We start from the raw sequence: 27169 nt of genomic DNA, 5'->3' as shown, positions 1-27169 counted from the left end.
GTTGCTTCCTACAATTGTTTTCTGGTATTTGGGGATCAGATTTACTTTCTCCCTTGAGCCCCTTTTACACTGCCAGTTTTTTCCGCGAATGTTGGGCCGCTTTGCTGGCAAGCTGCAAGCGTTTAGACACACAGAGCCGGATTGGCGAGTTGATCCGAGGTGCCTGATTTTCCACCTCGTAGGGTAGACATATTGGCAGAACCCTTTCAGTTTAAACAGACCGAGGCGGCCTTCCGCAACGGGAGGGGCTGTTGAAGACTTGTGGGAGGAGCTGTTGATGACGCCGCACATGCGACACAGTGGTGGTGGATAAACAAGAAACAGCTGATAGCAGGAATGAGCAGCTAGTAGCAAGAGGGAAACACAAACCTGACAGACACTGTAAAGATGAGCAACTGGGGAGACAAGGAATTGCGCGCCCTCCTTGTCCTCGCAAACGAAGAGGCCATTAACCGTCAGATGACGGGGACGGTGAAGAACGGGCCGACTTACGAGAGAGTCGCAGAAGGACTGACCAGCCACGGCTTCCCTCCCACGTCACTGTTTACGTCACACACTGAGCTACACGTTGTGTTACTTGCTCACGCCCCCCATTGCCCCGAAAAAGGCGCATTCTGTGTGAACAAAAGTAGGCAGGCGGCATTTTGCTGCACTCCCCGATTTTGTTTTTATACTGCCAATGCTGAAAAAAGACTGATTGGGCTTTCCTGCAAATTTGCACAACTCCTGTCTAAAAAGAGCTACTGTATTCCTCCAGAAGTATAATCTTTTCCTTCTCTGACCAATATGGTTTTCTTGTCTTCTTTTCTTCTGCCATTTTTTCACTAACTATAAGCCAACTTTGTGAGACAATATCAGGCATCACAAGTGTGAGTCCAAGCAAACAAACAATCTCCATGAGTTAACGTTTTTCCTTAACTGAAGACACCTTTTCAGGGATTCTGTGCGACTGTGCAAGTCCCTTCACTCAGGAGAAATTAAGCCTTAAGTGTCATACTTAAGGAGAACTTCAGGAATTCTACCTGGGAGTTCACACTTGGCACATTTGAGAAGTTTCAGCTCGATGCAATCTGCAGTCCTCACCACTAGATGCCACAAAATCCTACACACTTCTCCTTAAGTAATATCCAAAGTTAGTGTGTGGTGCTAAAACATGAGTGTGTGTTTGACCAAAAATGGTTTTGGACTTGATTTAACTTTAAAACGAGTGGTCTTCCTCTTCCTTCAACCGTAACCTGATCGTCATCACAAGGGTTTCGTGATTGTTCGCTCTCTCCTCTGTCCAAGCTGCAGAGCTCATTCACAGCCCGCTGGCCTGTCCAGTGTCACTCTGACCCACATTCTCATCCCTGCTCCACATTCTCAAATCCAAACATTCCTCCGCTCCTCCTCCGTGCCGTCACAGAGCCCCTGGAGCTAAAAATGGATGCCTCTTTACTTGGGCTTTATTTTGTTGTATTAAAATGATTTCCAATCCTCTGGTGTAGAGTCGACTGGACAGTTTGGGTGGATAGTGGCTTTGTTCTCATGTTGCTGCTGTGAACTACTTCTTGATGATCTAGTTTGTGGGTTTCTCATATTCCAAAATGTGTTCAGTAGCTTTCAGCAACTGAGAAAATGGCTTACCTGGTCTTTATTAAACTGATATGTTTAAACAGTCAGTCTTTTCCTCGCTGTGTGACTTGTGGCGGCGAGGCATTCACAGTCAGGAGTGTGATAATCCAACAGCTGCACAGGCAGAGAGGGGGTAGATGGGAGAGGGAGGGTTGGAGGAGGGGGGTGTGCACAACAGAAAGGCTTACGTCAACTCAAACGAGTCATGCAGCAGCAGTATGGCCGCCTGCACAGACAGCCAACTGCCATTTTGCTATAGGTGATTCACGCACACAACACGGTGTAGCAATAAGCACACACATCATCACCCTCCTTTTAATGTTACGACATTTTTGTGCTGTGCAGCCTTGTGATTATTGACATCACTGTTAATATAAAGAGGTAGACATTGTAGTCTGCAGTGATAATGCTGCACAACCACCCCCCTCTTTCGGTTCATCCCCCTCCTCCCACTGTACTTTCTATAGGAGCAGCCATGTAACCATAAAGCAAAGCACTGGCGGGCTGACCCCTGCATGTGTTCAATTAGCGTGTCACTGTTAATCATTGTCAAGTCGCTATTGGGTGCGAGCAGGGAGTTAGCACTGCAGCTAGTATTGACCTTATCAAGACGTGATACTGGACAGGTTTGCTGCTATTACTTGCACTAAGGCCATTTCAGCATAAACACTGAGCTAAAGCTACATCTGGCAGCTGATTGAGCTTTTCTTAAACTCAGTGATTTCCCCTATAGTGTTCTGAACCTGCAGCGCCTTTGTGGGATCACCACGTCTGCTTTTTAGTTTGCATTTCATTTTGAAAGGCATACATTTCCTGCTGATTTATTAGGCTTCTATTAAGTGATCTTACAGGGAGAGTTGACAGGGAAATTATTCGTCAGGAACATCCCGAATTTCGATCAACCAAAATAGCTTCTAGTGTGACGTGTAACATAACACATCTGCAGTGCTTTGTAAAGAGTATCAATGGCATTACATGGCAATTAGAGTTGTACCGATACCGATACCAGTATCGGAAATGCCTCTGATACTATACCTAAAATGCGGTAATGGGTATCGGCGAGTACAGCCTATGACCAATCTGATACCATGTAATGCCTCACGTTATTACGCATACACACGTTACAGGCAGACGAAACGGAAACAGAGCAGAGTTTAAACAGCATTCTACTGTAGCCTTTGAAATGTCTTTTTACCAAATTGTGTGGCTGCACTTTAACGTGTGTCTTGATCTATGTCAACACTGGATAATGATAATAAAAAAAAGTTTTGTGGCATTCATTCTACTATTATGTATTTATTTCTTAATATTTTACATAGAGTTTTAGGAGTTGAGACATACAAGAATTCATATCCCATCCATTTTTATTTTACGCGCTGGTATCGGATCGGTACTCGGAATTGGCAGATACCTAAGGGTCAGGGATCGGTATCGGGAAAGAAAAAGTGGTATCGGTGCATCTCTAATGGCAATAACAATCATATACCCTCCTCAATTATATGGCGGTTGAGCTCGTCCTTTGCTCGGAGGGTAAGGAGCTCCAGGACCTCATTGTTTTCCCAGTTTGTGGACATTTTCGGCTGCTTTTCTTCTTCTTTGAGTTAGCTGCTAACTGCTAACTGCTGCTTTTTGAATCTTCCACTGGTGGGTTGCATACATATGATCCTGTCCTGCCAGTGGCCCCTGTTATACAGACGTTGTTTCAGCGCTGTTATAACCTCCATTGCTTGCTTAAAGGCGAGATGGCGATTGTACCTTTTTATACAGAACAGTGAGGCTACAGATTCCATCCGTTTTTTAATATCAGTCGGTGTAGTCTTGCCGATACAGATACTGTCAAACCTTACTGCTTCCCTATGTATTCTTACACTTTCTCTTAAATGGATTTTACGAGTTTACACTCCTGAGTAAATTTCCCTTTAGCCTCCTTAATATATTTCCCAGTATTTGATGGTATGTAAAAGCAGGATTTTTTAGCTGTCCGGCTCGTAGCAACTTCAGGATAATGTCAGCCTGACACTAATGGATATCTGGGGGATTTGCCATCGATCTAATGTATATATATTTTTTACAAGGGATTACAGATAATGGCTACTGTTCACATCAACTCACAATGAGACTCACTCATGCATCATTAATCCCTAAACAAAGGAATCATTTGCCAGTAGACCGACGACGACTCCTGCATTATTATATAGCTGAGTCCTAGACGCAGGATGAATAAGGCCTGGCCAGGCTGAGATGAAACCACACCAGGGCGTTGTCACATAGCTTGACACTTGCTCTGACCTAAGTATGGAAGTGAATTGATTTGGATCTGAAATGAAATGTCACTCAAGGCCAAACGATGATTAAAGACTGTTGCCCACACAGTGATTATTGTATTTCATCACAGAGATTCTCCAGTGGAAAGACAAACACCCTGTTGTCTGTTTATACCTCTGTAACATGTTTGTGTGTGTGTTTGTGTGTCCAGGATGAAGAGGAGGAAATTAAACTGGAGATCAATATGCTGAAGAAGTATTCCCACCACCGAAACATAGCCACCTACTATGGTGCTTTCATTAAGAAGAGCCCCCCGGGACACGATGACCAGCTGTGGGTAAGTCCTCAAATCCATTCAAGATGTTAAGGTTGAGTAAGAAGTATGAAAAATATGTAGCTGCCATAATTATTACTTCTGCCAGCTTTCCTTTTTCCTATTACCTTAACGTTTATGATCAGGGACTTTTAGCTCATAAAGGGGTAGGTGATGTATCCGAATATATCTCGAGATGCCACACATCACTATCGGCCGATATTCCTCTTGTCGGTTGCCATCAGCCTATAGCCTATGACATTCACAGATGGCAACGGCCGATGTTTTTCTGTTGTGTCACATCACGTCTGCGCAGGCTAAAAAGTAGGGTTTGAAACTAACATCATTCCGTCGTCCTGGGAAAACTTGTTTGGGACAAACTGATCTATTTCGGGAGCTCACTATCAACTCGTCAGGGCATGAAATCGGCAGGAGGGGAGCTAGTTAACGTTAGCTGTTAGCTGTTAGCAGTGGGGGGCTGCCACTAACAGTTAATGGAGGTTGCGTTGAGTTACATTATGATGCTTTAAAGCTGTTCTCGGTAAAAATGAGTATTGGGCAAAGGTATAACATTCTCATAATGTGTTCAAGTGCAGTCTTGTAAGATGTTTTGGTCAAGAAACTTGAATGAATACCATTGTTTAAAGGAACAATTAGTTAAATATCATCAAATAAACAACAAAACAAACAAACGTTCAAGGCGTTCCCAGGATAGACGAGATATGTAATCCCTCCAGCGTGTTCGGGTTCTATTTCAGGGCCTCCTACCAGTGGGACATGTCTGGAACACCTGTAACAAGAAGTGCCCAGGATGCATCCTGATCAGGTGCCCGAACCACCTCAGCTGACCCCTTTCAGCGTGAAGGGGCAGCAGCTCTACTCCAAGCTCATCAGAAAAAAGTAAACTTTGGAGGATCTCATTTCGGCCACTTGTATCCGATATGCTCGAATTTCATTTTATGTTCGATATGGCAGATCACCATATCATCATCTTGAGATATTCCTTGTGCCTTTTAATAATTTATCAACGCACTAAAAGCAGGCCGAGTTTACACGGAAGTCTATCATCTGGAGATGGTTCGTATAGTTCATATCGCTGAACCCTGTACTGCTGTGGTCTTCTGATATTTGGCTAATGTTGACAAGGGTCATGTATTAAAGTTCAGGGACTTATCTTCTGATGATTCACACCTGTTTTATAGCTGGTGATGGAGTTCTGTGGAGCCGGTTCAATCACAGATCTGGTGAAGAACACCAAAGGGAACCAGCTGAAGGAAGACTGGATCGCCTACATCTCCAGAGAGATCCTTAGGGTAAGCTCATCCTCTCCTCTTTCCTCCCCGTCTCCTCTCCTCTCCCACAATCACTCACGTCCTCTGTCTCTCCTCCTCAGGGTCTGGCCCACCTACACGCCCACCATGTCATCCACCGTGACATCAAGGGCCAGAATGTCCTGTTGACCGAGAACGCTGAAGTCAAACTAGGTGAGTGGCGACACAGGTTTTCCCCAAATCACTATTGGAAGTGTGTGACACCTTACTGACTGTGGTCACTCTTATTACTCTCTGTAGTTGACTTTGGCGTGAGTGCTCAGCTGGATCGGACAGTGGGGAGGAGGAACACGTTCATCGGGACCCCTTATTGGATGGCCCCTGAGGTTATTGCTTGTGACGAGAACCCGGACGCTACGTATGATTACAGAGTAAGACAGAAACGCTCAAAAGATGACATGTCATTGTGTAAAACCGATGACTGCTGTGGTTTTGATTAATGCGTGTCGTCTTTTCTCTCAGAGCGATCTGTGGTCTTGTGGCATCACAGCTATAGAGATGGCTGAAGGAGCACCACGTGAGTCCGACATCCTCTTGATATTAGTGCTTTGTTTGGTTGCTTCAGCCCTATGAATTCTTATGTTCTGTATGTGTCTCCTTGCAGCACTCTGTGACATGCACCCAATGCGTGCGCTCTTCCTCATTCCAAGAAACCCTCCTCCCAGGCTCAAGTCTAAAAAATGGTGAGTACCACCCAGAGAGGATGTGTTCCCTCGAAATCCTCATTTCACCCCAATAAACCCTGACATGAGGTTTTTAGAAGACTTTTTTTGTTATGTATAGATTTCCTACTTGGCCTCGTTACGTGTACTCTTGTGCGTTTTGATTTTATCTCTGACCTCAGACCAGGCAGCTCCAGAGGCTTGAATCCAGAGCTTGTGCTTTGCTGCTGAGTCGAACATCTGTGTTACACCTGCTCTGGCAGGCTCGGCTGCTCCTGGCACGCACTGCAGCGCCGCTCCGGACACACTGCAGAGAAAAGTTTTTTTTAGCTGGCACTAAGTTGAAATATTTTAGCAGAAGTTGTGGTACGGCTGAATCAGTAGTGATTTAAAAAGGTGCAGGTGCGATGGCGATGATCGTGTCACTGCACTGCGCCCCATATTTCAGAGCTTTCATGCTATATATGTGGTGAAAGGTCCAATGCTGCCTGTCCACACGTATAAACCTCAACCTACCCAGAGACACCAGAGGCTGCTGTGTTTCCAAGACATGAAAAGAGGGAGTGCTGCTAGGACTGATGGGTAATTTGTAATCAGAGCTTGTTTGCAGCAGTGTCTGTTTTACTTAGGATCCTCGGATGTGCTCTGTGCGTTCATGGCTGGAATATTTGTCCAACACCCGCTGTCTCTTTTTATATGTCACCCTCTCTGTCGTGCATTGTCTCTCTCTCTCTCCGTTGACTCTTCTCCCCTGCGATCCCCACAGGTCCAAAAAGTTTTTCAGTTTCATCGAGGGCTGTCTGGTGAAGAACTACACGCAGCGGCCCCCGACAGAGCAGCTGCTGAAGCACCCCTTCATCCGAGACCAGCCCAACGAGAGGCAAGTCCGCATCCAGCTCAAAGACCACATTGACCGTACCAAGAAGAAGAGGGGAGAGAAGGGTGCGTCTACTTTTTTGTTCATTTATTGTCACAGACATGTGCTAATTAAATACTCTCAAGACGGTTTCTGGTGTGATTCTAACGTGGTCATTTTTTCGTGCACAGATGAGACAGAGTACGAGTACAGTGGCAGTGAGGAGGAGGAAGAGGATCCCCCAGAGCAGGAAGGGGAGCCCAGGTATGCTCTCATAGCTACATTGCTTCTCAGAAAAGGTGTACCATAGTAGTTCTCCGTACCCTTGAGGTTGTAGTATCTAAACGCAAACCCAGTGTCTCTAATCTAACTGTGACGTCCTGATTCCTCCTGTCTTCCAGCTCCATTGTCAACGTGCCAGGTGAGTCAACGCTGCGCCGCGACTTCATCCGCCTGCAGCAAGAGAACAAGGAGCGATCAGAGGCGCTCCGCCGGCAGCAGCTCCTCCAGGAGCAGCAGCTCCGGGAGCAGGAGGAGTACAAGCGCCAACTGCTGGCCGAGAGGCAGAAGCGCATAGAGCAACAGAAGGAGCAGAGAAGACGGCTAGAGGAGGTACAGTAGGATGCTTTTTTTTTTTTTTTTTCCTTGTCATGGATCTCTCAAGAGGTAAGACCAATCTGACTGCGGAGATTCTGACATTTCTTTGTCTTCCGCCCCCACAGCAACAGCGACGTGAACGGGAGATGAGGAGGCAACAGGAGCGCGAGCAGCGTCGCCGTGAGCAGGAGGACAAGAGGCGCATTGAAGAGATGGATCGTAGACGCAAAGAAGAGGAGGAACGCCGGCGGGCTGAGGATGAGAAGAGGAGGAATGATCGTGAACAGGTCCGCTTTGAAATATCTTTACTTAGATTGTCTTCCTGTGAGAAAAAGCCAAATTAGATGTCGACTAATAGCTTAAATATTTGTTGTTACTCAAATGGAACAGGCATGCAAATTCAGAAATGGAGATTACATTCAGGACATAAATCTTGACATTACATCACCATTTTTTTGTACGTCCACTAACTACCCTGGCTGCTTTGCTTTGCTGTGATCGACAGGAGTACATCAGACGTCAGCTGGAGGAGGAGCAGAGACACCTGGAGATGTTGCAGGAGCAGCTGCTCCGCGAACAGGCCATGCTGCTGGTCAGTCATACACACACACACACACACACACACACACACACTGTTCAGTGAAGAACTGCAGCTTTTCTTTTTAAAGACTGATATCAGGTGTTTGTTACTTTGCTTTTTTAGAGTCATCTTCAGGTCATTAAATTGTTGAATCATGTACAGGGCAAAGAAATGTTGTGTACTCCTTCACGTTCAGTCATTGCATCCTCTTTGTTTTTTTACACCATGTATTCTTTTTGTAATAAGGATTAAAACAATTTGTTCTACTGGAGCGTAAATCAGGAAAATGCAGCGACAGACGCTGCCAAGGTCTGACTGTAAACATGTGTTTTAAGGAAAGGGTTTGAAAGATGGCACTGATTTTTAGTCAGTTTGTCAGGCTGACAGCGGCTGCCAGTTCTCACCACCTTGAATCAACCCCACACTCTGCAATAGGAGTTCAAGTGGCGGGAGCTGGAGGAGCAGCGCAAGGCCGAGCGACTCCATAAGCGGCTGCAGCAGGAGCAGGCCTACCTGCTGTCGCTCCAGCACGAGTCCAAACAGCTGCCTGGCGACAAGACCAAACTCCCCTCAGACCATAGCAAACCTCCAAAGACCTCCACCCTGCCCCCCGACAGAGTCCTAACCACAACCCCTCAAGCTCAGGTCCTTGACGGTGCCGTTTCTGTAGCAAGAAGCGCTTGTGATTTCTCCAGAGCACTTCAGACAATCCCCTCAGACAGCCCCAAATCCCAGGAAGCAGTGCCAGAGACGACTGACTCTGATGAGACCGGTCCCAGCCAGCTCCCAAACTCCCCCAGCCCTCCTCCGACTGAAACCCCCACTGACTCTGAACCTCCCCAGGCAGAGAGTTTGGAGCCCGATAGGCCGGCAGAGCCTGTCAGTCATCCTCCTCAGCCTATCAGAGAGGTGAACCTCCTCCTTGGCTCTGCCAACCCCGCTGCCTGCTCTTTCCAGCTTCTTCTTGCTTGTCTTCACACAGTAATAAATAGAGGTGGTGCGAGCAGCAAATAACGGTTACATTTAACTTGGCATTTTCTGATTTGGATGCTGTAGCGTTCTTCCAAAGCAGTAGCTAATTTGTCACAAGGCAGGCCCTTTGAGTGAAACAAGTGGGGGGGTGCGACGGAGAATAGAGACCCACAGGCTCGCAGCCACCAGCAACCAGCCTTTTTATGTCCTGAATAAAACAGCGCTGTTCTCCTCCACTCTGTCTTGGCACTCGCCCTCACTTGCACTGTTGCTGGTCTCCTTGACTACTAAAACTGTCGGGATGTTTGAAATACTTCCATCTTAATTTTCACTCAAAGCAGGCTGAGCAAGAGAAAGAGAAATAATCAATTTGTAGGTTTGTTTCGTGACATCTTTGAGGCTCATTTTCAAATAATTTTTATTGTTTCCCCATTGAAATAATGATTAATTTCTTTCACAAGTATCTTTTTTTTTAGTTCCCATCATTTTTCACTTTATCAGCTGTCATTTGAATCCAAGTATTCCTTTCATCCTTTTCTCTCAGAGGTTTTTCTCCCAAGAACAACACAGAACCACAAGTGTTAGCGATTTCTCTTGATCTTGGATGGCCGACCTGTGAAACTGTTCATCTCAATGTGTGTGGATCGGGCCGTTGCATGTGGATGGCTGAGGCCCAGACTAACATGCAGGACACCTACGCAGTGTCTCCCATCGTCACCAGAGCTGCTCTGTGTCATTAACATCAATCTTTCCCACCGTTTATCGTACAAATGTAATCTCGAGGATGTATTTGTTTGAAAGAGTCCTGTCTCTACCTCTGTCTGTGCACATACACCTGTGTCTGTAAAGCTGCCTCCAACGGGCTTCAAGCATGTTTAATATCATCGTCACCAGATGTTGATGTTTGTCAGTCAAATATGAAAGTCTCTGACTTGGCTAAATGTTGGAAAAACAAGGAGATGGGAACCATTTTTAACTGGAAATAGTCAGCCATGTTAAATGATTCCCTTCTACTTGATTTTAATTTACGTGTGTCTTTGAAATACTTCCCCCTGACCCTCATTCCATCTGCCCTCATCCCAGGCCGACGAGCGGTACCGTAAGAACATTCAGGGCTCCCCTCAGATCGCCCCTCCTCCCAAGCAGCCCCCTCTGCCTCCCCGCTCCTCTGAACCGTTCTCCAATGGCTCCTCCTCCGAGGCCTCCGCCATGCACCGGCCCATGGAGCCTCAGGTAACTCCTCCTTCCTCGCCTCTTCCTCTTTCCTCTTTCCTCTTTCCTCTCTGTTGCTGTCGTCCTCCCTCACTGCTGGGTTTGTGTGCTTACGAGGGTTTATGTTCCAGCCCTCGGATCTTCCCCATGTGTGGAAAAAACTGGGAACATAGAAAGTAATCTGCAGTGAAACAGCTGACAACAAGCATTGTCTGCAAATAAATGCAACGAGGAGTGAGTCATCTCACTTCCTTCCTGTCTCCTTTCAGAGCTACACATACGACCACATTAACGTCAGTCTTTGTTTGATGACTGCTAATAAATAAAACAATTTGTACTGTGTAGGGGCAAATAAAAATAGACTTTGGGCATGTAGATTTCTGACCCACTAACCAACAGGGTGAGTGAAAGAAAGCATTAACGCTGAACCCGGTGCTTAGTCACATCTTAGTCAATGCTAGCTACAAAGCTAGCTACATCAAGAGGATCTAATCTAATGTCACATCAGCATCGTCTGGCAGGTTTGCTTCCTCTTTCCTCCTGTGGTGACATTAAAGAGATTTGGAAAAAGACATTTTTAATAGGGTTAGGGTTGTCTCTATTCATCCAGCTTGTTTAACCTAGCAATACTAACTGGGGGGGGGGGGGGGGGCAGGACTTGTAAGCCACTGGGTATGATCTCAGGAAAACGAGGGCTCGCTTTACAGCACAAAAGAAGCACTTCAACCATTGTGTAAAGGTGTGTTCACACCGGACCTGTTTTTTTTTTCGCTAGCGACGAGTTTACATACAAAGTCAATGCAAACGGGCGATTCGCCTGGGAGAAAAATCGCTCGGGCTCCGAGCGACAGAGCGATTTTTCGCTTGTCGCTTGACAAATCTCATCTGGAGCAGTATTTCGCTGGGTCCTGTTGCTTGCAGCTCAACGCTGATTGGCTGCCGTAATCCTGGAATCCCAGGGGGATTGCTCTGTGTGTTTTTAGCTGACATGTCATGACAGTCAAGAACCCCCACCCCCTCCCCTCCCTGAAATTCCCTGATCGCTTCAATGACGTCACCAAAGCGAAAAAACGGGTCTGTTGATTTCTGCCACATTGACGAGCGATTGCAACTGAGCGATGAAGCGATATCAAAGGGGCAAACCGAGCGACAGCGAAAAAAAAAAAAACAGGTCTGGTGTGAACACACCTTAATAAAAACAGAAAGAGGATAGCTGGTAGCTATCAGCAGCTATCCCTAATTACCAAAGAAACTGCGTTAGCTACTAAGCATCCGTTTTCTTTGCGACAGCGCTAACAATTATACCACTTGGAAACACTAAGGGGGGTGGGAAGGTGGAAAAGTTGTTTGTTGTCACTTTAAGGAATAGTTCATCATTTTAGGAAGAATGCTTATTTGTTACCACCACCTGCAGTCGATTAGCTTAGCTTAGCTTAGCTTAGCATAAAGACCTAAAATGTTTGGAGACTGCTCGCCTGGCTCTGTCCGAGGGTAATCTGTCTACTCGTGCCTCAAAGGCTCATTTTAACTAAATAAAAATACTTCCCCAAATGTTGAACTATTCCTTTAATCATTTGCATCAATCTAAAGTTCAGTGAATCATCATCGTGTCGTGTTTTGTCTGCTGTATGCATGTGTATTTATCTGAGCACATGTATGTGAAAAGCCACACGCATCTTCCCTCATGTCTCACTGTGTTGTCTGCTTGTTTCACCTACCCCTTCCCTTCCCCCCCCCCCCCTCCTCCTCTTGTCCTCCTCTCCCTCCCTCACTCCCTAAAAGGTCCAGTGGTCCCACCTGGCTGCTCTAAAAAGCAGTAACAGCGCCGCCCCCTCTCCTCCTCCTCCTCCTCCGCCCGTGGTCTCTCGCTCCCAGTCCTTCAGCGAGCCCGGCGGCGTGACCTCTAGCTTTGCACAACTCCACCTGCGCTCCCAGGACCCCCACCATCACCACCACCACCACCCATCGCCCGCACGCACTGACTCCCAGCCCCAGCCTCCCCTCCACCACCCTCAGCCCCAAACTCGGACCGAACACCAGGCTGGCGGTGAGGAGGTGCCTCCCAAGGTAAGTAGCTGACGAGGGCCCCCTACCCCGCCCCCATCCCTTCCCTGTCCTTCACTCCTTCCTTCCTCATCCACCTACTCTCATGCCATCACTTCACTCATCACGCTGTCTGTTTGCTTGTCTTTATGTGTTCAGTCTCATTTCTTGAGCATCAACGTGAACGCTGTTGTGAGATATAAACCCGGAAACGCTGCATCGCGAGGCCGACACACGACTTTGCACCTTCAAAACTCTAATGACATTTTTCCGACCTACATTTGTTCTGTGTGTCATAGTGGGGGGGCTGGTGCACTGAGAAATGTAGCTTCCCTTGTATGCTCAATTGTTGTGGGTTAAGAGATGCTTTTACTGCATTTCATTGTCGGCTTTTGATACATGACTTCAGATATAACGTCCATACCCACAATGTTACACTTGTAAACGTACCTGTTTCCGTGTCACATATATACCTGCAACTACATGACAACCTTTTGAATCGGTTTCCTCCAGGTGCCGGTGAGGACAACATCCAGGTCTCCGGTCCTGTCGCGCCGCGAGTCCCCTCTGCCATCACAGCCCGGCAACCAGGGCGGACAGAGGAATGCTGGCGGGTAAGTTAGAGCATTTTAAAGGATTTCTTTGTCTGGATTATGCAGCTGTTTTGTTGGAAAATGGTATTATAGGATCATTAATGCTGTTGCCAGTGACAGGTTGGCAGGTTTAAAATCTAGAAATGTTACTTTGGTAATAAATGTCATCTATCCAAATATATTTATAGAGAAGTTATAGATTGTCTGTAGATCATTCTGAGAGTATCCAACAGATTAAATCATTTATTTTATTTACACTTGCAACTTAAAAATCTTACGGCGTTGCAGATCCAGTCTCCGTAAAATGAAACTAATTTCACAGTGTTGATCTTTATAGAAATATCTAAGTCAACTGTAGCCCAATTTTTGTGGTTTATGTGGTGATGTGAGTCATACCAAGGGAGTTTGGTATGGACGAGTGGGATGTGAGCTCCGTGATCCAAAGCACAAAAATGTATGTTTACATGAGGCATTTTCCAACTAATTTCCCCCTTAAATGGAAGTCAAAAGTTGGAAATGTCAGCTCGTCTAAAGGTTAAAAAATTGGAAGACAGTCAAAATTTAGCACAATTTAATCTGCAAGCCAGTTGAAATTGTCACATTTTCGATGGCCACTGAAATACGTGACACTTTGCATTGTGCATTATGTGGATATTATCCTACAAAACATGATAACACCTCACTAAATAAAAGTTAACGTTTGGCATTTGTTTACTGTCTACTGTCCAGAGTGTGCAGACAAATAAACACACATACGTTCACATAGTACCCCTTAAGCCTAGTTCACATTACACGATTTTCACCCTGATTTTGCGTCACGGAGACTATCGTAATCTTTTGAGTGATACTCCAGGGCCTGGGTCCAAACACAATGGCTCCCCATGATCCTGTGGACGCCGCCAGTGTTGTTGCTTGCCGGCTTGTCAGTGTTGCCAGTCACAGACGAGGGGGCAACTTGCTCGTAGGCTTGTTCACACATGAGGACTTGTCGTGGCAGACTACCTGCCGACTCACCTCTGACCCAAGGTGGCTCTCAAGATCCTCTGCGACGTCAAAATCGCAATGAAAATCGTGTAATGTGAACTAGGCTTTAGTCTTGCATGCCGATCCAAACTCCTCCTGTTTTCTTCTGGGTATCTTGATAATAAGTTCAATTAACTAGTATTTGCTGGTGCCAACTTGCAAGATAATCAACTTTTAATCGAATATTTGTTTTCACTCTGCTTGTTATTAACGTGCCGCTCTCTTTGACAGTAATGTGGAGCAGCGCCCGCTGTGGGATCGTGTGGAGAAGCTGCAGCCTCGGCCGGGCAGTGGCAGCTCCTCCGGCTCCTCCAACTCCAGCTCCCAGGCCAGTCCTGGTGACCGCTTCAGGCCACGCTGTGAGTCCCCTGGTACTGTACTCTGCTACATTACACTAACTCTACTAACTGCTTATGAGCACATTATCACTATTACTATAATAACACCAGTCTGTCTCATTACTACGCTGTCCTGTCTGCTCATGCTCCAGTACGTTTTTTGGTGTTTTTACCGAGGCAATTGAAGATCGGCTCTCCTTGCCCAGCTCTGTTTCCCCCTCACTAACTCTGCCTCCTTTTGTCCCCTCAAAGCTTCCTCCAAATCTGAAGGATCGCCTCTCCAGCGGCCTGAAAATGTTCCCAAAAAACAAGATGAAAAGAACCTTGTCAGGCCCACTCGACCAGCTGTAAGTCCACTGTCACCAATTGCTGGTTACACTTGTTTGATGCTGAATAGGTGCAAACTGTTTTTGTGTTTCTCTCTATTTGCTACTGCTCTAATTATTCCACCACCTGGTGCAACCTCTCACGAATCCAATGGTTCGCGATTGTTGGGGAACCTCTTAGGGCGATGCGGTAAGCCTATTAAATGAGATTACAAAATCACACGTATGCTATGCTTGTAACATTGCCCCACTCATTGCATTATATGATAATGGTTTGACATGAAAAGAGCTGGATTAATGCAACAGCTCTTTGCTCTGTCACCGGCTACTGTCCTTTCTGCCTGTGATGTGATTGTCGTCTGCTGGCGTCTTTCCCCGTGCCTGCACAGTCCTTCCTTACATATTACTGCTTGTCGTCGACACGTGGCACCTGAAGGGTTAACCCACTGCGGCAGCTTCCTGAGCCTGGATTTGAATGCGACCACATTTGAATGCAAACACACTCCTCCTGTTTCCTTGTGCTTGCCAGAATGGCTCCTGATCTCACCTGGCTTTGTTGTTGGATAGATTGTGGCCCGTTTGCTTTGTTGAGCATGTCGGGGAAGTGTCCCTCCTCCCTTCGCTTGTCACTGACCTAACAAGACTGCGTGATGAAGAGACTTCAAGGAACAAACTGAGGGCAACATAGACTCTAGAGGGTACAACACTAATCTAAGAACTAGGAAACAATTCAGCTATGATTTGATCAGTGGGTTTTCCTACAACTTAAATTAACTGAGATCTTAGCTCAGGTCTAGGAAGGTTTAAACTGGCCCTTTTGTTGAATTACTCAAGTGCAATTGTAGAGTTTGAAATGTGCCAACTTGCGAACAGGTCTTTTCTTTTGAGAACTCATGAGCTAAATACAAACAATACAAAAACATCTGAAGGCCCAGACGCACCAAACCATCATCAAAGAACTAGTGGCCTACGAAGGCCAGCTGCTGCATCGTCTCATGTTTCCTGTGTCTAGGCCAAAAGAGTCGCACTTGAATACAATGGCCAACTAGCATGTAAGTTCTGCCCCTGTATTACAGGAGCTTACTCTTCATACCAGCAGGCGGCAGTAGTCTTCTTTCGTCAATTATAAATGGAGACCGGAAGACCGACACGATGGATTCAAGATGCTAGTTAGCCAGTAAGCACATAAACAACACAACCTAATGTTGGAAGAACGAAGGGTATTGACTGTTTCAGCAAACAGTAACACAAACATCGTAAGTGCTAATATTGTAAGCAACTGGACTTGCTTGCGTTTCTTGAAGACGTTTCACCTCTCATCCAAGAAGCTTCTTCGGTTCTAAATGACTGGTACGAAGTTGCAGGTTATAAAGCCTGTGTGGGTGGGAAACCTTGCAGAGTCGTAGGGGTCACGTGAGCTCTTAGTTTCAGAGTCGCTAAGGTCACAATGTGAGTCGTTGACCCACCTGGCCACAATGACCCAATCCCAGTTGCCTACGATATTAGCACTTACGATTACCATGACCTGGATGACTGAGAATCTTGACCGACAACTAACACAAACATAACTCCTAATATCACAGTTTGTTTTAGCTCACTCCCTTTTGACTTGTTGTCTGCTGCCCTCACTTATGTTTGTATTCTCGTGCGCTGAGCTAAACCGCCAATCAGAGGAATTTCTCTCACCAACGAGCTCCACCGCTGATACAACAAGCTTTAGAAGCTGAAAAGCCATAGACAAGGGCCAGCTAGTGCCAACAGTGTGTCCAGACGCTTCTGATAGCTCAACATTGACTGGTTGATAGTTGGCCTGGTGTGTCAAGGACCTAAGAGGGTAGAACTTTCCCTTACATGTACCCAGAAATCCGACACTGTAGGTATCGTAAGGAGGGATGACTTCAAGGTTTCAGATTGTCTAGAGACTAGAGAGCTAGCGTTTTACTTGAGATAAGTTCATTTCTATGAGATTTAAAGTGTGTACTAGTGTGGCACCAAATTCACCTGCTATCAGGGTAGTTTTACCAAAATACTGGACCTTGGTGTTTCTTAAGACTTCCTTACCATCCCTCTTAGGATCTGACAGCTCTGGCCAAGGAGCTTCGAGCAGTAGACGATGTGAGGCTTCCCCACAAGGTCACCGACTACTCCTCCTCAAGCGAGGAGTCGGGCACCACCGACGAGGAAGACGACGAAGAGGTGGACCAGGAGGCGGGAGAGGAGTCCACCTCAGGAGCCGAGGATTCCAGGGCTGGGTAGGTAGAACTGTGATGATGTCGCGTCTGCGAAGTTTCAGTGTTGGCTCTGTCGCATTCATCTTTCTTTGTAAGAAAACTTCTCAAGTGTTGCATGGCTTGGCTGCATGACTGTTAACACCGGTCTGGTTACGGACGTCAGATATCCCCATGGCTTCCGCAGGAGGCTGAGTAACGGGGAGACGGAGTCGGCTAAGACCATGCTGGTTGAAGACTCGGAGAGCGAACAAGCCATTACACCCTCGAAGGACGGCACGCTGGTCATCAGACAGGTAGGAGGAGCAAATTGCCTTCGTCGTAGTTTAACATCTTGTGAAGTTAAAGGCACATTCTGCTCATATATAGCTGATAGAAATTGTCCTCATGCCCAGTGTTAGTGATCCACTCATTCGTCACCATTTCTTCTGTCTTCATGTTTTGTTTGACATTGTTAGTCATTATAGACTGCTGCTTCACATTTCACATTCACAGATGGGTAATCTAATACCTCAGATTGTTACAGATTGCATTTAATATGACAAGCACAGCAGTGGCGGTGTCCAAACATGAATTAAAAGAAAAGTAAATCATGGTTCGAAGCAGCAGACTGGTAGGCAAACATGCATCTCCTCCCTCTCTCCCCCGTCTTGCTTGAGCCCAAGTGTGCCTGTTCTTGCTTCCAGAGCACCGCTGACATAAAGCGATTGGTCAGTCTCTCCTCCTCCTCCTCCTCCTCTCCCTCGGCTGGCCCTGGCCACGTCCACGGCCAGCCCCAACCCCCCGGCCATGGCCTGGCGGAGAAAAACGGCTTTGCCGGCCGCATACACCACCTACCAGACCTTATCCAGCAGAGCCATCACTCCCCTTCCTCTTCCACGACCATCCCTTCCTCCTCCTCCTCTTCCTCCTTACCCTCATCATCTAGCTATGCCAGTCCTGCCATGTCCCCACAGAATTCCCTGGACAAGCTCACTGCCATAGAGGTATGTCACTGTCACGTCAGCGAGACACACAACTGAGGAGTGGGCTGTTGCAGAGTGGTGCAGGCTTGCAGGAAGCAGACTGGGCTCAAACAGCAGCTGCATTTGTTTGTTCTATCTAGTTTGTGTCCAAAATAAAAAGAGGATTCACTGCTGAAGGGGTGTTATAGAGTGTAAGTTCTTTAATGGTCACCCTCTCCCTGGACGTGAAGCTAGGTAAAATTAGCAAATGCTATTTTTCTATTTGGGTAATAATCGCACCCCTCCATCTGCAAGCCTGCACACAGCTGCCGTCCACTCCTCGATTGTTGGTCGGAGCCTCTCTGCCCCTCTACCCTGCTCGCCCCACCTCTGTGTCCTCCTGGCTTCACTCTGGCTCTCCTCTGCCCCCTTGTGGCTCGGCTGACACCTCTGATCTGCAACCTCCTTCCCTCCTGCGACTTACTGCATTGCTCTGTGTCGCTGCTAACACTGGCGCCTCCTGGTGGTAGAGCATGGTCACGGCACGGGGGAAACTGGAACATCTTGGGGTGAACTACACACAAGTTACCTCCTTAGTAGTCCATGCTTTAGAACCACTGTGTTGAGTGATGGCATGCTTGGTGTGATGGTAGGGGTGACATGGGACTTAAAATTTGAATTTTTAAACATGAAATACACAAACAAGTCATCAAGCACACATGACCTACATACAGAGAACAAATCATTCATTTTTCATGTTTATTATCATAGATTACCATCTCTTTGTGGTGTGACATGAACAACACACATCTCTGGTGGTGGAATTACTCCTCTGTGCTTCATTAGCAGCAGCTTTTCCTCTAACACTTGACAGCAGCCGGCGTGCGGATCGTTCTTCATTTCCCGCAATACATTTCTTCTTGTCGCACACGTTTTCCCTCTCTAACATTTCTGTCCTTTATAACTGCACGTCATCTTTTTTCATTTGATTTGTCATAAACTTGAATTGCAGTGCCAACTTTGTATTCCCAGTTGTTTGTGTTGTAAAATTGTTGTTTGATTGAGCACAGTTGAGCTGAATGCTGTTTTATGGGCCCCCAGAGGTAGAGTTGTAACTCATGTTGAAAACTGAGGGGGCCTGTTGCTATTGTAGTTTAAATCAACAGTCAGTTTTATAAATTACAAATCAGTCCATCAAACCTTTGTCATTTTCTGGACCAAAGTTTTCTCTACTAACATGAATTGCCGTTGATTTCTGTGCAGGTTAAGCACAAGTTGAATGTGTTTTAAATGTCTCTATATCTCCGTCAGTCCCAGTCAGAAAGCAACTCCATGTCCAAACACAAGTCTTCCTCTTCCTTCACTCCCTTCATCGACCCTCGTCTTCTCCAGATTTCTCCATCCAGCGGCAGCTCCCTCAACAACATGGGTAGGTCAAAGACCAACTGAGCCAATCTGTTTATTATTGCAGCTCCGTAATTAAAAACTGTTGAACATATTCCGCTTCAGTTCCCCTAGGGGAGGTTTCATGAGCAATAGCTTCTCCTACACACATTTTTCTTTCCTCCCAGCGCTGACAAAGAAATTATGTGGAAACATAAGTTCAGTTTAATTTTATTTATAAAGCCCAATATCACAAATCATATTTGTCTCAGAGGGCTTTAAAACATACAACATCAACCTGTCCTTGGACGCAGGGAAACTTCAGGAAGAGTAACTGAGGAGTCGTCCTTATCCCAGAAAGGACAGACGTGCATATATGTTTATAGTAATATATGATAGTGTGACAGTAATAATCACGTGTATAACAATTGCAGGAGTATGACTGATAATAATAGCAGCAGTAGTAGCAATCAGGCAAGACCACAATCCAGGCGCTATCAAGACCCAAGGGAACCTGCTAGACGAGGAGCACAAAGGCACCAGGGGTGAAGCCAAGTTGCCAAACTAGGGCCTGGTTCCGAGGCAAGCCTGAGCCAGCCCTAACTATGAGCCTTTTTCAAGAGGAAAGTCTGCTCTTAAATGTGGAGACAATGTCTTCCTCCCAGACCAAAACTGGATGCTTCCACAGGAGAGGAGCCTGATAGCTGAAGGGATATTGGTAGTATAGTCCCATATACTCCGCTGTTAAAGTACAGGAGAGGTAGATGAAGAAAAGCACACAGACATAAGCGCACATGGCACTACGTGTTCAAAACAGGCACCAGGTTGTTCATTCATTATTAAATTACACAATCCAGACTGACCTCTGTGTGCCCCCTCCAGCAGCATTCGGGCCAGATGGACGGCTCGCAGACCCGCTGAGGTCTGATCCATCCCGTAAAGGCTCTGTGGTCAACGTCAACCCAGTTAACACGCGCCCACCGAGCGACACACCAGAGATTCGCAAGTACAAGAAGAGGTTCAACTCTGAGATCCTGTGTGCTGCACTCTGGGGTAAGTGTAACCACTGTTAAAACTTATCATCCTACTCTGGTATCTATCAAAGCTCTACTAATTACGGGTGTTTCAATTACATTTATGATCGCTCCAGGAGTGAACCTGCTCGTGGGAACAGAGAGCGGACTGATGCTGCTGGACCGAAGCGGTCAGGGGAAGGTCTACCCACTGATCAACAGGAGACGCATCCAGCAGATGGACGTCCTGGAGGGACTCAATGTCCTCGTCACCATATCAGGTACAGAACATGTGCTGCCTTCAGCTGCTGAACACAGATATTGTTTTCACCGTCCACTCGGCTCCCCAGACCTTATACCATCACATCATGTTGAGTAATGAATACCTCACACGAGAAGACATTTGAAAGGACTACAGTCTGACACCCTCGCTCAACTAAAAGACGATGTAGGATTTTAGTCACAAACGATAAGACTTTGCAAAAACTGGGGATCTTGCCGGGTCGCTATTTTCAAGACTACAACTAGATTGCTTTTCAGATTATTTCCCCTCCTGCTCCTGGTGGAAAATGTTACCACCACCAAACTCCTTTTAAGTAATCTAACATTTTAACAATTACTAACGTGTTCACTAAAACACATAACTAAAGAAACACAAGATAAAAGACCTCATACGTCAACAGTGTTCTTGTCAATTCGGCATCAATGTAATCCATTGCCTCTGTTGGTTAGCTGTGATATTTCAGTTCGGATTTCTTACTTGCTCTTACTTCGGATTCCTCCACTTGGTTGGTGGATCAGATACACATCGAATTTAACACCTGTTCACTCCAGAACTCCACCAGTTTCTCCTCCTTTTCCACAGTACAAGAGACTCAAGACTTGTTCATGTCTTTGCACCTCCCCAGAGTTCTCTCCATGTTTTCTGTCTTCCTGGTTTGCTGCTTCCTGATTGGTGCTGGAGAGAGAGCAGCCATTGATTGTTGGCAGTGTTCATAGAAGACTTATAAAACTTGTGATTATATTAAACATGTTTGACTTTGTTGGAACGTCGAGACAAGAAAAAGACTGACTTTAGTCAAACTGAGTTTCATGACCACCTTGAACCAAACGATCAAGATTAGGAGAGGGGCCTCTCATTTTATTCCTACACTGGAAATTCGTCTGCGATTGTGAAATTGCTTGAAAGCCCCTTGGTGTAAGGCACTTGTGTGCTCAAACAACCACGACTCGGCAATGAGGGGAGAGGCGGCACCTGGAGAGAAACAAGAGAGAAAACAAACACAACCCTGTGGCACATAACAGGAGAACTATATCGCCGCAGTCTGAGTCATCACTGAAAGCATCATCACATCTCTGCATTGTCACTGCAACAGTGATGACTATTAACTTTCAGTATATCTGCAGTCCACAGGGTACACTGAAAAGATAATTTTTCTTCTCAGGTAAAAAGAACAAGCTGCGAGTGTATTACCTGTCATGGCTGAGGAACAAGATTTTGCACAACGACCCTGAGGTGGAGAAGAAGCAGGGTTGGGTCAACGTGGGCGACTTGGAGGGTTGTGTCCACTACAAAGTCGGTACGTTTCCTCGTTTGTTAAAGGTTTTTAACCTTAAATGAACTACACGCACAAAGAAAGAGTTAAATTTGACCTAGATTTGTTACTAAGCCCGACTTGAAGCAATGCTGTCACTCACTAATGACTCACTTTTTACTCCAGTGAAATATGAGAGGATTAAGTTCTTGGTGCTGGCCTTGAAGAACGCTGTGGAGGTGTACGCCTGGGCGCCCAAACCCTACCACAAATTCATGGCCTTTAAGGTAAGCACAGTCGCTCTGCAAGTAGGATTACTATTATTCCACACAGATGCACATTGACCCGACTGACTTGTTTCTTAATGGTTGGCTTTAGTCTTTTGGTGACCTGGTGCACAAGCCTCTGCTGGTCGACCTGACGGTGGAGGAAGGTCAGAGATTAAAGGTCATCTACGGCTCCTGCTCAGGCTTCCATGCTGTGGATGTGGACTCGGGTGCCGTCTACGACATCTACCTGCCCACACATGTAAGTACTTGTAGATGACATAGTCTGATCATGTCTTGTTCTCAGTGCTCTGTACATTGTTTTAACTCTTCCTTCTTTTCGTCCTTTAGATCCAGACCAGCATTCAGTGCCATGCCATCATCATCTTGCCCAACACTGACGGGATCGAGCTGCTGGTGTGTTACGAGGACGAGGGCGTGTACGTCAACACCTACGGGCGCATCACCAAAGATGTGGTGCTGCAGTGGGGAGAAATGCCAACTTCAGTGGGTAAGTGGGGCCGATTAGAAAGACCAAGACTCACTATGAGTTTGACTCTTATCTGCTCTACACCCAAGGGAACCATTGTCTCTCTCTAAATTAATCTGTACCTCTTCTGTTATCTCTTTCTGTGTCTGAGCAGCCTACATTAGGTCAAACCAGATCATGGGCTGGGGTGAGAAGGCTATAGAGATCCGCTCAGTGGAGACGGGCCACCTGGACGGCGTCTTCATGCACAAGAGAGCCCAGAGACTCAAGTTCCTTTGTGAGAGAAATGACAAGGTAAGAAGTGTGTCCGGTAATAGATGTAGCCAGAGGCATTATGTCTTCAGATTGTCCGTCTGTCTGTCCATCCCATTCTCGTGAACGTGATATCTCAAGAATCCCGTGAGGGAATTCCTTCAAATTTGGCACAAACGTCCACTTGGACTCAACGATGAACTGATTAGATTTTGGTGGTCAGAGGTAACCATGACCTCGCATCCGTCTCATTCTTGTGAAAGTGATACCTCAAGATGGCTTTGAGGGAGTTTCCTCAAATTTGGCACAAACGTCCACTTGGACTCAAGAATGAACTGGTTAGAATTTGAGGGTCAACGGACACTGTGACCTCACAAAACATGTTTGTGGCCGCAACTCAAGAATTGGTTCGCTGAGGCATACGACCACGAGGCAGCAACTCTACTTCCTGTCTTTCCTTCCTTCCTTCCTACTCTTTCTCTCTGTTTTTCAACTGTCTTGATTAATTTTCAGCTCTGTTGTCAAGGAAAATATGCCACAAACTACTATCTGGATTACACCCTTTCCCATCCTGAATACGCCCACTGAGTCCTGCATCTTTGCCTTTGTCTTCTCTCCATCAGGTCTTCTTTGCCTCTGTGCGCGCTGGAGGTGCCAGCCAGGTGTATTTCATGACCCTGGGACGCTCCTCCCTCATGAGCTGGTAGTCGACATCCTACCACACCAACCAACACAACGACCAGACCTAAGCAGTGACCAACAGATGACGATTGTGACTATGACCAACGACGATGAAGAAGAGAACCGAGAGAACAGCTTTCTCTGGCCTGCTCGGGCAAACAAACAACGGATTGGACTGTAATCATGAAACGAAGCCAGGGACGGGTGTGCGTTTGGGGGCGAGGAGGGGCATTCTGGTTGTGTGCATCGTCACGAGTTCACTAAGTATGTTCCAGCAGAAAACCCCAAACAAGCCTCCAGGTTTGTCCTCACCCAACCTTCGAGCCGATCCCCCTCCTCCTCTTCCTCTGCAGGACGCGGGATCTGTTGCCTGTTGATGGTTAATCTTTATGTGTCATAGTAAAACTTTGCATCGTGTATGTGTGAATGGAGGAAACACTGAGCATGTGAATGACTGAAGGGGACGATAAGAGGCTAAATGCGGCTGTTACTGTATCGACGAATACTTTTGAGCCACACCTCGAGTGTAGCCGTTTGTAGCTGTGTTTAGTCCAGATCCTGTTCAGGTGAAATTAACTCCCACCAGTAGATTTCCACGTCAAGCATGTCATTTAACACTAGTTCACAGCCACATAAGTAAGGCTTGACATGTAAATCTGCCTCTGTATCTTCACTTTCTTTGCCTTCTCCTCCTTAAAGTGAAGATTTTTTTTAAGGGACCTTCTTGATATATCCATTAAATACAGGGTACTGGATATCAGCGTGTACATACTAACGACATCAACCTTGTAGGCTTTCAGACTGTCCCAGGTTTTACAGACACTATCTCGACTTTTACCACATTGCCTCACGTACTGTAGGTTATGTCGGACAGAAGTAGCCCTGTTTATGGCAGCATGTTGGCGACAAACATTAGCTCCAGTTTTTCATACACTGTATATTTTGTATGTGACTTGCTGCACATAAATAAAGCATAAGAATGCAGGACTCACCCATAGATGAGTTTTAAAGGAAAAATCCACCCTATTTATCATGAAGATGTTGTTTTTTTAGGGCTTATTTCATTTTGTGATTTGCGTCTCTTGCCCTCATTCTGCTTCCGTTGCTAGCCAAACCCCAAATGTGACATGCATTACCAAAAGCTTGTTTTTCCCAGGTGGATTTTTCCTTTAACATCAGTCATAAGTAGGGCTAGGATAAACTGTGAATTAGACATGCAGAATTAGCAGGTGGCCATTAAGGTAGCATGGAGGCCAGCGGGCAGAAGTGACAGGAAGGGAATGAAGGCAGCATGCGTCAGAGGGCTGAGACGAAGCTTTGAACATCACACTCCTTTAAAGGATCGGGTGATCGTCCTCCCACGGCGATGTTTGAATTCCACATCTATCACCTGACTCTATTTCGAAGGAGACGTTAGCTTAATGTTGAGCTGAACGGTTGCCTTAGAGGGGTTTCCAGCTGATTAGAATTGTAAGAAATCCTCTACAGGATGTTAAAAGTGAAGTTTGGATTTCGCGTACTGTAGGAACCAGCCGTGTGATTCAATATTGGACCTCTTTTATTTTTTGTTGCCATTTTGAGCTTCGGACAGGCCGTGCGTTTACTCAGACCAGTCTGAATTGAAGAGACTTTAACTGGATTATTATTCCATCCCAGAATTTCCTTCATTTTCCTTTTCACCCTCAACAACACTTCATACGAGACAGTCTCATTCCACTGTTACAATGTAGAATCCATCCTGCAGCTGTGTGTATGCTCGAGTGACAACCTGACTCATGAGATTCGCGAGGTTTCACTCCCCCCCACCCCCTTCCACCCTAAACTCGACTCTTTGACCCCGCTCTCAGCAAAGGTGGTGCCTTCACTGTCCAAGGTGGGACCTGCTGAGAGCTGCAGAACACGGGAATGCGGCGCTTTCACTGTCTGATCATGTGCGGAAAGCAAAGAAAGTCACGTTCTAATAGCAGTGTTACAGAACCACTTCAGACGGCGTGAACTAAGCGGCATATTTTTAACTCTGACTTAGTTTTTAGTCTTGTTTCTGCGATTTTTATTATGTAACCCTTCAGATAAGTATGCGACTGCAGTGGTTTTTAAATTGTAATGCACACCTTATGTTGGAAATGTTTACAGAAGCAATTGTTTTGTTAAACCAATGTGCATCGATATGAATATTTATGGTTTATTTTGAGGGCAGTTTTTTCCCTGTTTTGTATTTTGTATTATTCCCTTTTTGTACTATCATTTAGACGTTTGTGTACAGGAATAATCGACTTTTGCTCACGTTATGGATTACATAAGTCTATAGAGTGTGATTTCACTGATTCCTCAACATCCTGCATCGTGCACAGTGTGCCCCTGGCCGTGTGGCAGTCTGGATCAAATGTTTTCTACCACCCAGGTGCCAGGTGACATGTTCCCCCCTCAGACGTCTCTGCCATGCCTCTCTAATTTATGTCCTCTCTGTGTGTACTATGGGAATTACTGTATTTTCCTGAAGGTCTTTTTTTCCATTGAATAAAATCAGAAGTAATTTACAGTGTGATGTTGTTGTTTTTATTTTAACTAACCCTCACACCAGGTATGTAAAAGCCACATTTGTAACATGTTTCATGTGGAATCTAACTTAAACGAGCAGTGTGTAGAATTTAGTGGCATCTAGTGGTGAGGATTGCAAACTGCAACCAGCAAAAACTGCTCCCATGTGCCAAGCATGGCGTTCTGGTCAGAATTCCTTAAGTGTTCATTGTTCAGATTATCCACAGAGGTTTCTTCCTCTCCAAAACAAATCAACCAGGTTATTAAAACCAGCAAAAACACCAAATAAAGCAGTTTCACATAGCATCAGTGCTTCCCCTATGCTGTTTGGTTCATCGCAGATGGGCTGCCTCACCTTTTTTCTCTGTTAACTAAAGATCCAGACTTTCAGGAGGTTTTTACCAGGGGCCGAAGTATCCACAGAGGTCTCTTCCTCTCCAAAGGCAATGGACCTGGTGATAGAAACACTAAATAACGCAGCTTCACAGTGTTTTTCCTGGATATAAATGGTCACTCTAAGAGAACGAAAACACTGCAGTTCTCATTATCAGGTGATTAAACATTAAAACATAATTATTACATTCAATTTCTGACAATATATCACCCTAAATCTGAAGCACTGACCCTTTAAAATAATCCAACTGTCTCCTCTATGCCTCCAGGATCATTTGTTATTCTGCTATTTGCCATTTTTTAAATGTTAATTGAATATTTTATGTGATTATGTGTCTACTACCTCATGCTGCCATTTTGCCCAAGTCTTGCTTCTAAAAGAGGTCATGTACGTGGTGTTTTTGACATAAAATCATACTTTTTAAGTGGATTAAAAAATACCAACATCTGAATTCTATTGGAGTATAAATCTATTAAATTGAAATATATGACATTTATATATCTATTTAAGGCCCATTTTGTTGTATAGAACATTTAAATATTTGTTTGGCTTGCTGACCCACATTATATAACCTAGTCCATAGCTAGTCTGGCAATATCAGCCCTCCATAAAACTTAATAGGGTTCCCAAGCCCTCCACGTAGAAATTTATTTTAATAGATCCCTCAATAATAGTTTTAGTGTGAGTTGCTGAGTGTTGGAGATATTGGCCAGAGAGTTC

At 45.7% G+C, this 27169-nt stretch overlaps 1 protein-coding gene across 20 annotated transcripts in view; it reads left to right on the top strand.

Annotated features, from left to right (window-relative positions):
- LOC117249810 (mitogen-activated protein kinase kinase kinase kinase 4-like) overlaps nt 1-23953 on the top strand; it is a 41560-nt gene extending 17607 nt beyond the window's left edge. The window contains exons 4-32 of one of the 20 annotated variants that reach the window (XM_033615550.2): nt 4091-4216; nt 5395-5505; nt 5586-5676; nt 5764-5894; nt 5986-6040; nt 6128-6206; nt 6952-7127; nt 7233-7305; nt 7443-7653; nt 7764-7925; nt 8144-8230; nt 8654-9127; nt 10274-10423; nt 12185-12469; nt 12959-13059; nt 14293-14420; nt 14652-14746; nt 16799-16977; nt 17141-17249; nt 17640-17939; nt 19209-19326; nt 20163-20333; nt 20431-20574; nt 21739-21873; nt 22015-22115; nt 22207-22356; nt 22446-22605; nt 22739-22878; nt 23460-23953. In XM_033615550.2, the coding sequence (XP_033471441.2) occupies nt 4091-4216; nt 5395-5505; nt 5586-5676; nt 5764-5894; nt 5986-6040; nt 6128-6206; nt 6952-7127; nt 7233-7305; nt 7443-7653; nt 7764-7925; nt 8144-8230; nt 8654-9127; nt 10274-10423; nt 12185-12469; nt 12959-13059; nt 14293-14420; nt 14652-14746; nt 16799-16977; nt 17141-17249; nt 17640-17939; nt 19209-19326; nt 20163-20333; nt 20431-20574; nt 21739-21873; nt 22015-22115; nt 22207-22356; nt 22446-22605; nt 22739-22878; nt 23460-23543 (4326 nt within the window). In that variant the 3' untranslated portion in view covers nt 23544-23953. Of the gene's footprint in view, nt 1-4090; nt 4217-5394; nt 5506-5585; nt 5677-5763; nt 5895-5985; nt 6041-6127; nt 6207-6951; nt 7128-7232; nt 7306-7442; nt 7654-7763; nt 7926-8143; nt 8231-8653; nt 9128-10273; nt 10424-12184; nt 12470-12958; nt 13060-14292; nt 14433-14651; nt 14747-16798; nt 16978-17119; nt 17250-17639; nt 17940-19208; nt 19327-20162; nt 20334-20430; nt 20575-21738; nt 21874-22014; nt 22116-22206; nt 22357-22445; nt 22606-22738; nt 22879-23459 lie in introns of all 20 variants that reach the window. The other 19 variants (XM_033615558.2, XM_033615548.2, XM_078165641.1 and 16 more) reach the window with 19 other exon arrangements.
- Nucleotides 23954-27169: the final 3216 nt, after the last annotated feature.

The sequence above is a fragment of the Epinephelus lanceolatus genome, chromosome 24, assembly GCF_041903045.1.
Source record: "Epinephelus lanceolatus isolate andai-2023 chromosome 24, ASM4190304v1, whole genome shotgun sequence".
Classification (NCBI taxonomy): Eukaryota; Metazoa; Chordata; class Actinopteri; order Perciformes; family Serranidae; genus Epinephelus; species Epinephelus lanceolatus.
This window is presented reverse-complemented; position numbering and strand designations above follow the sequence as displayed.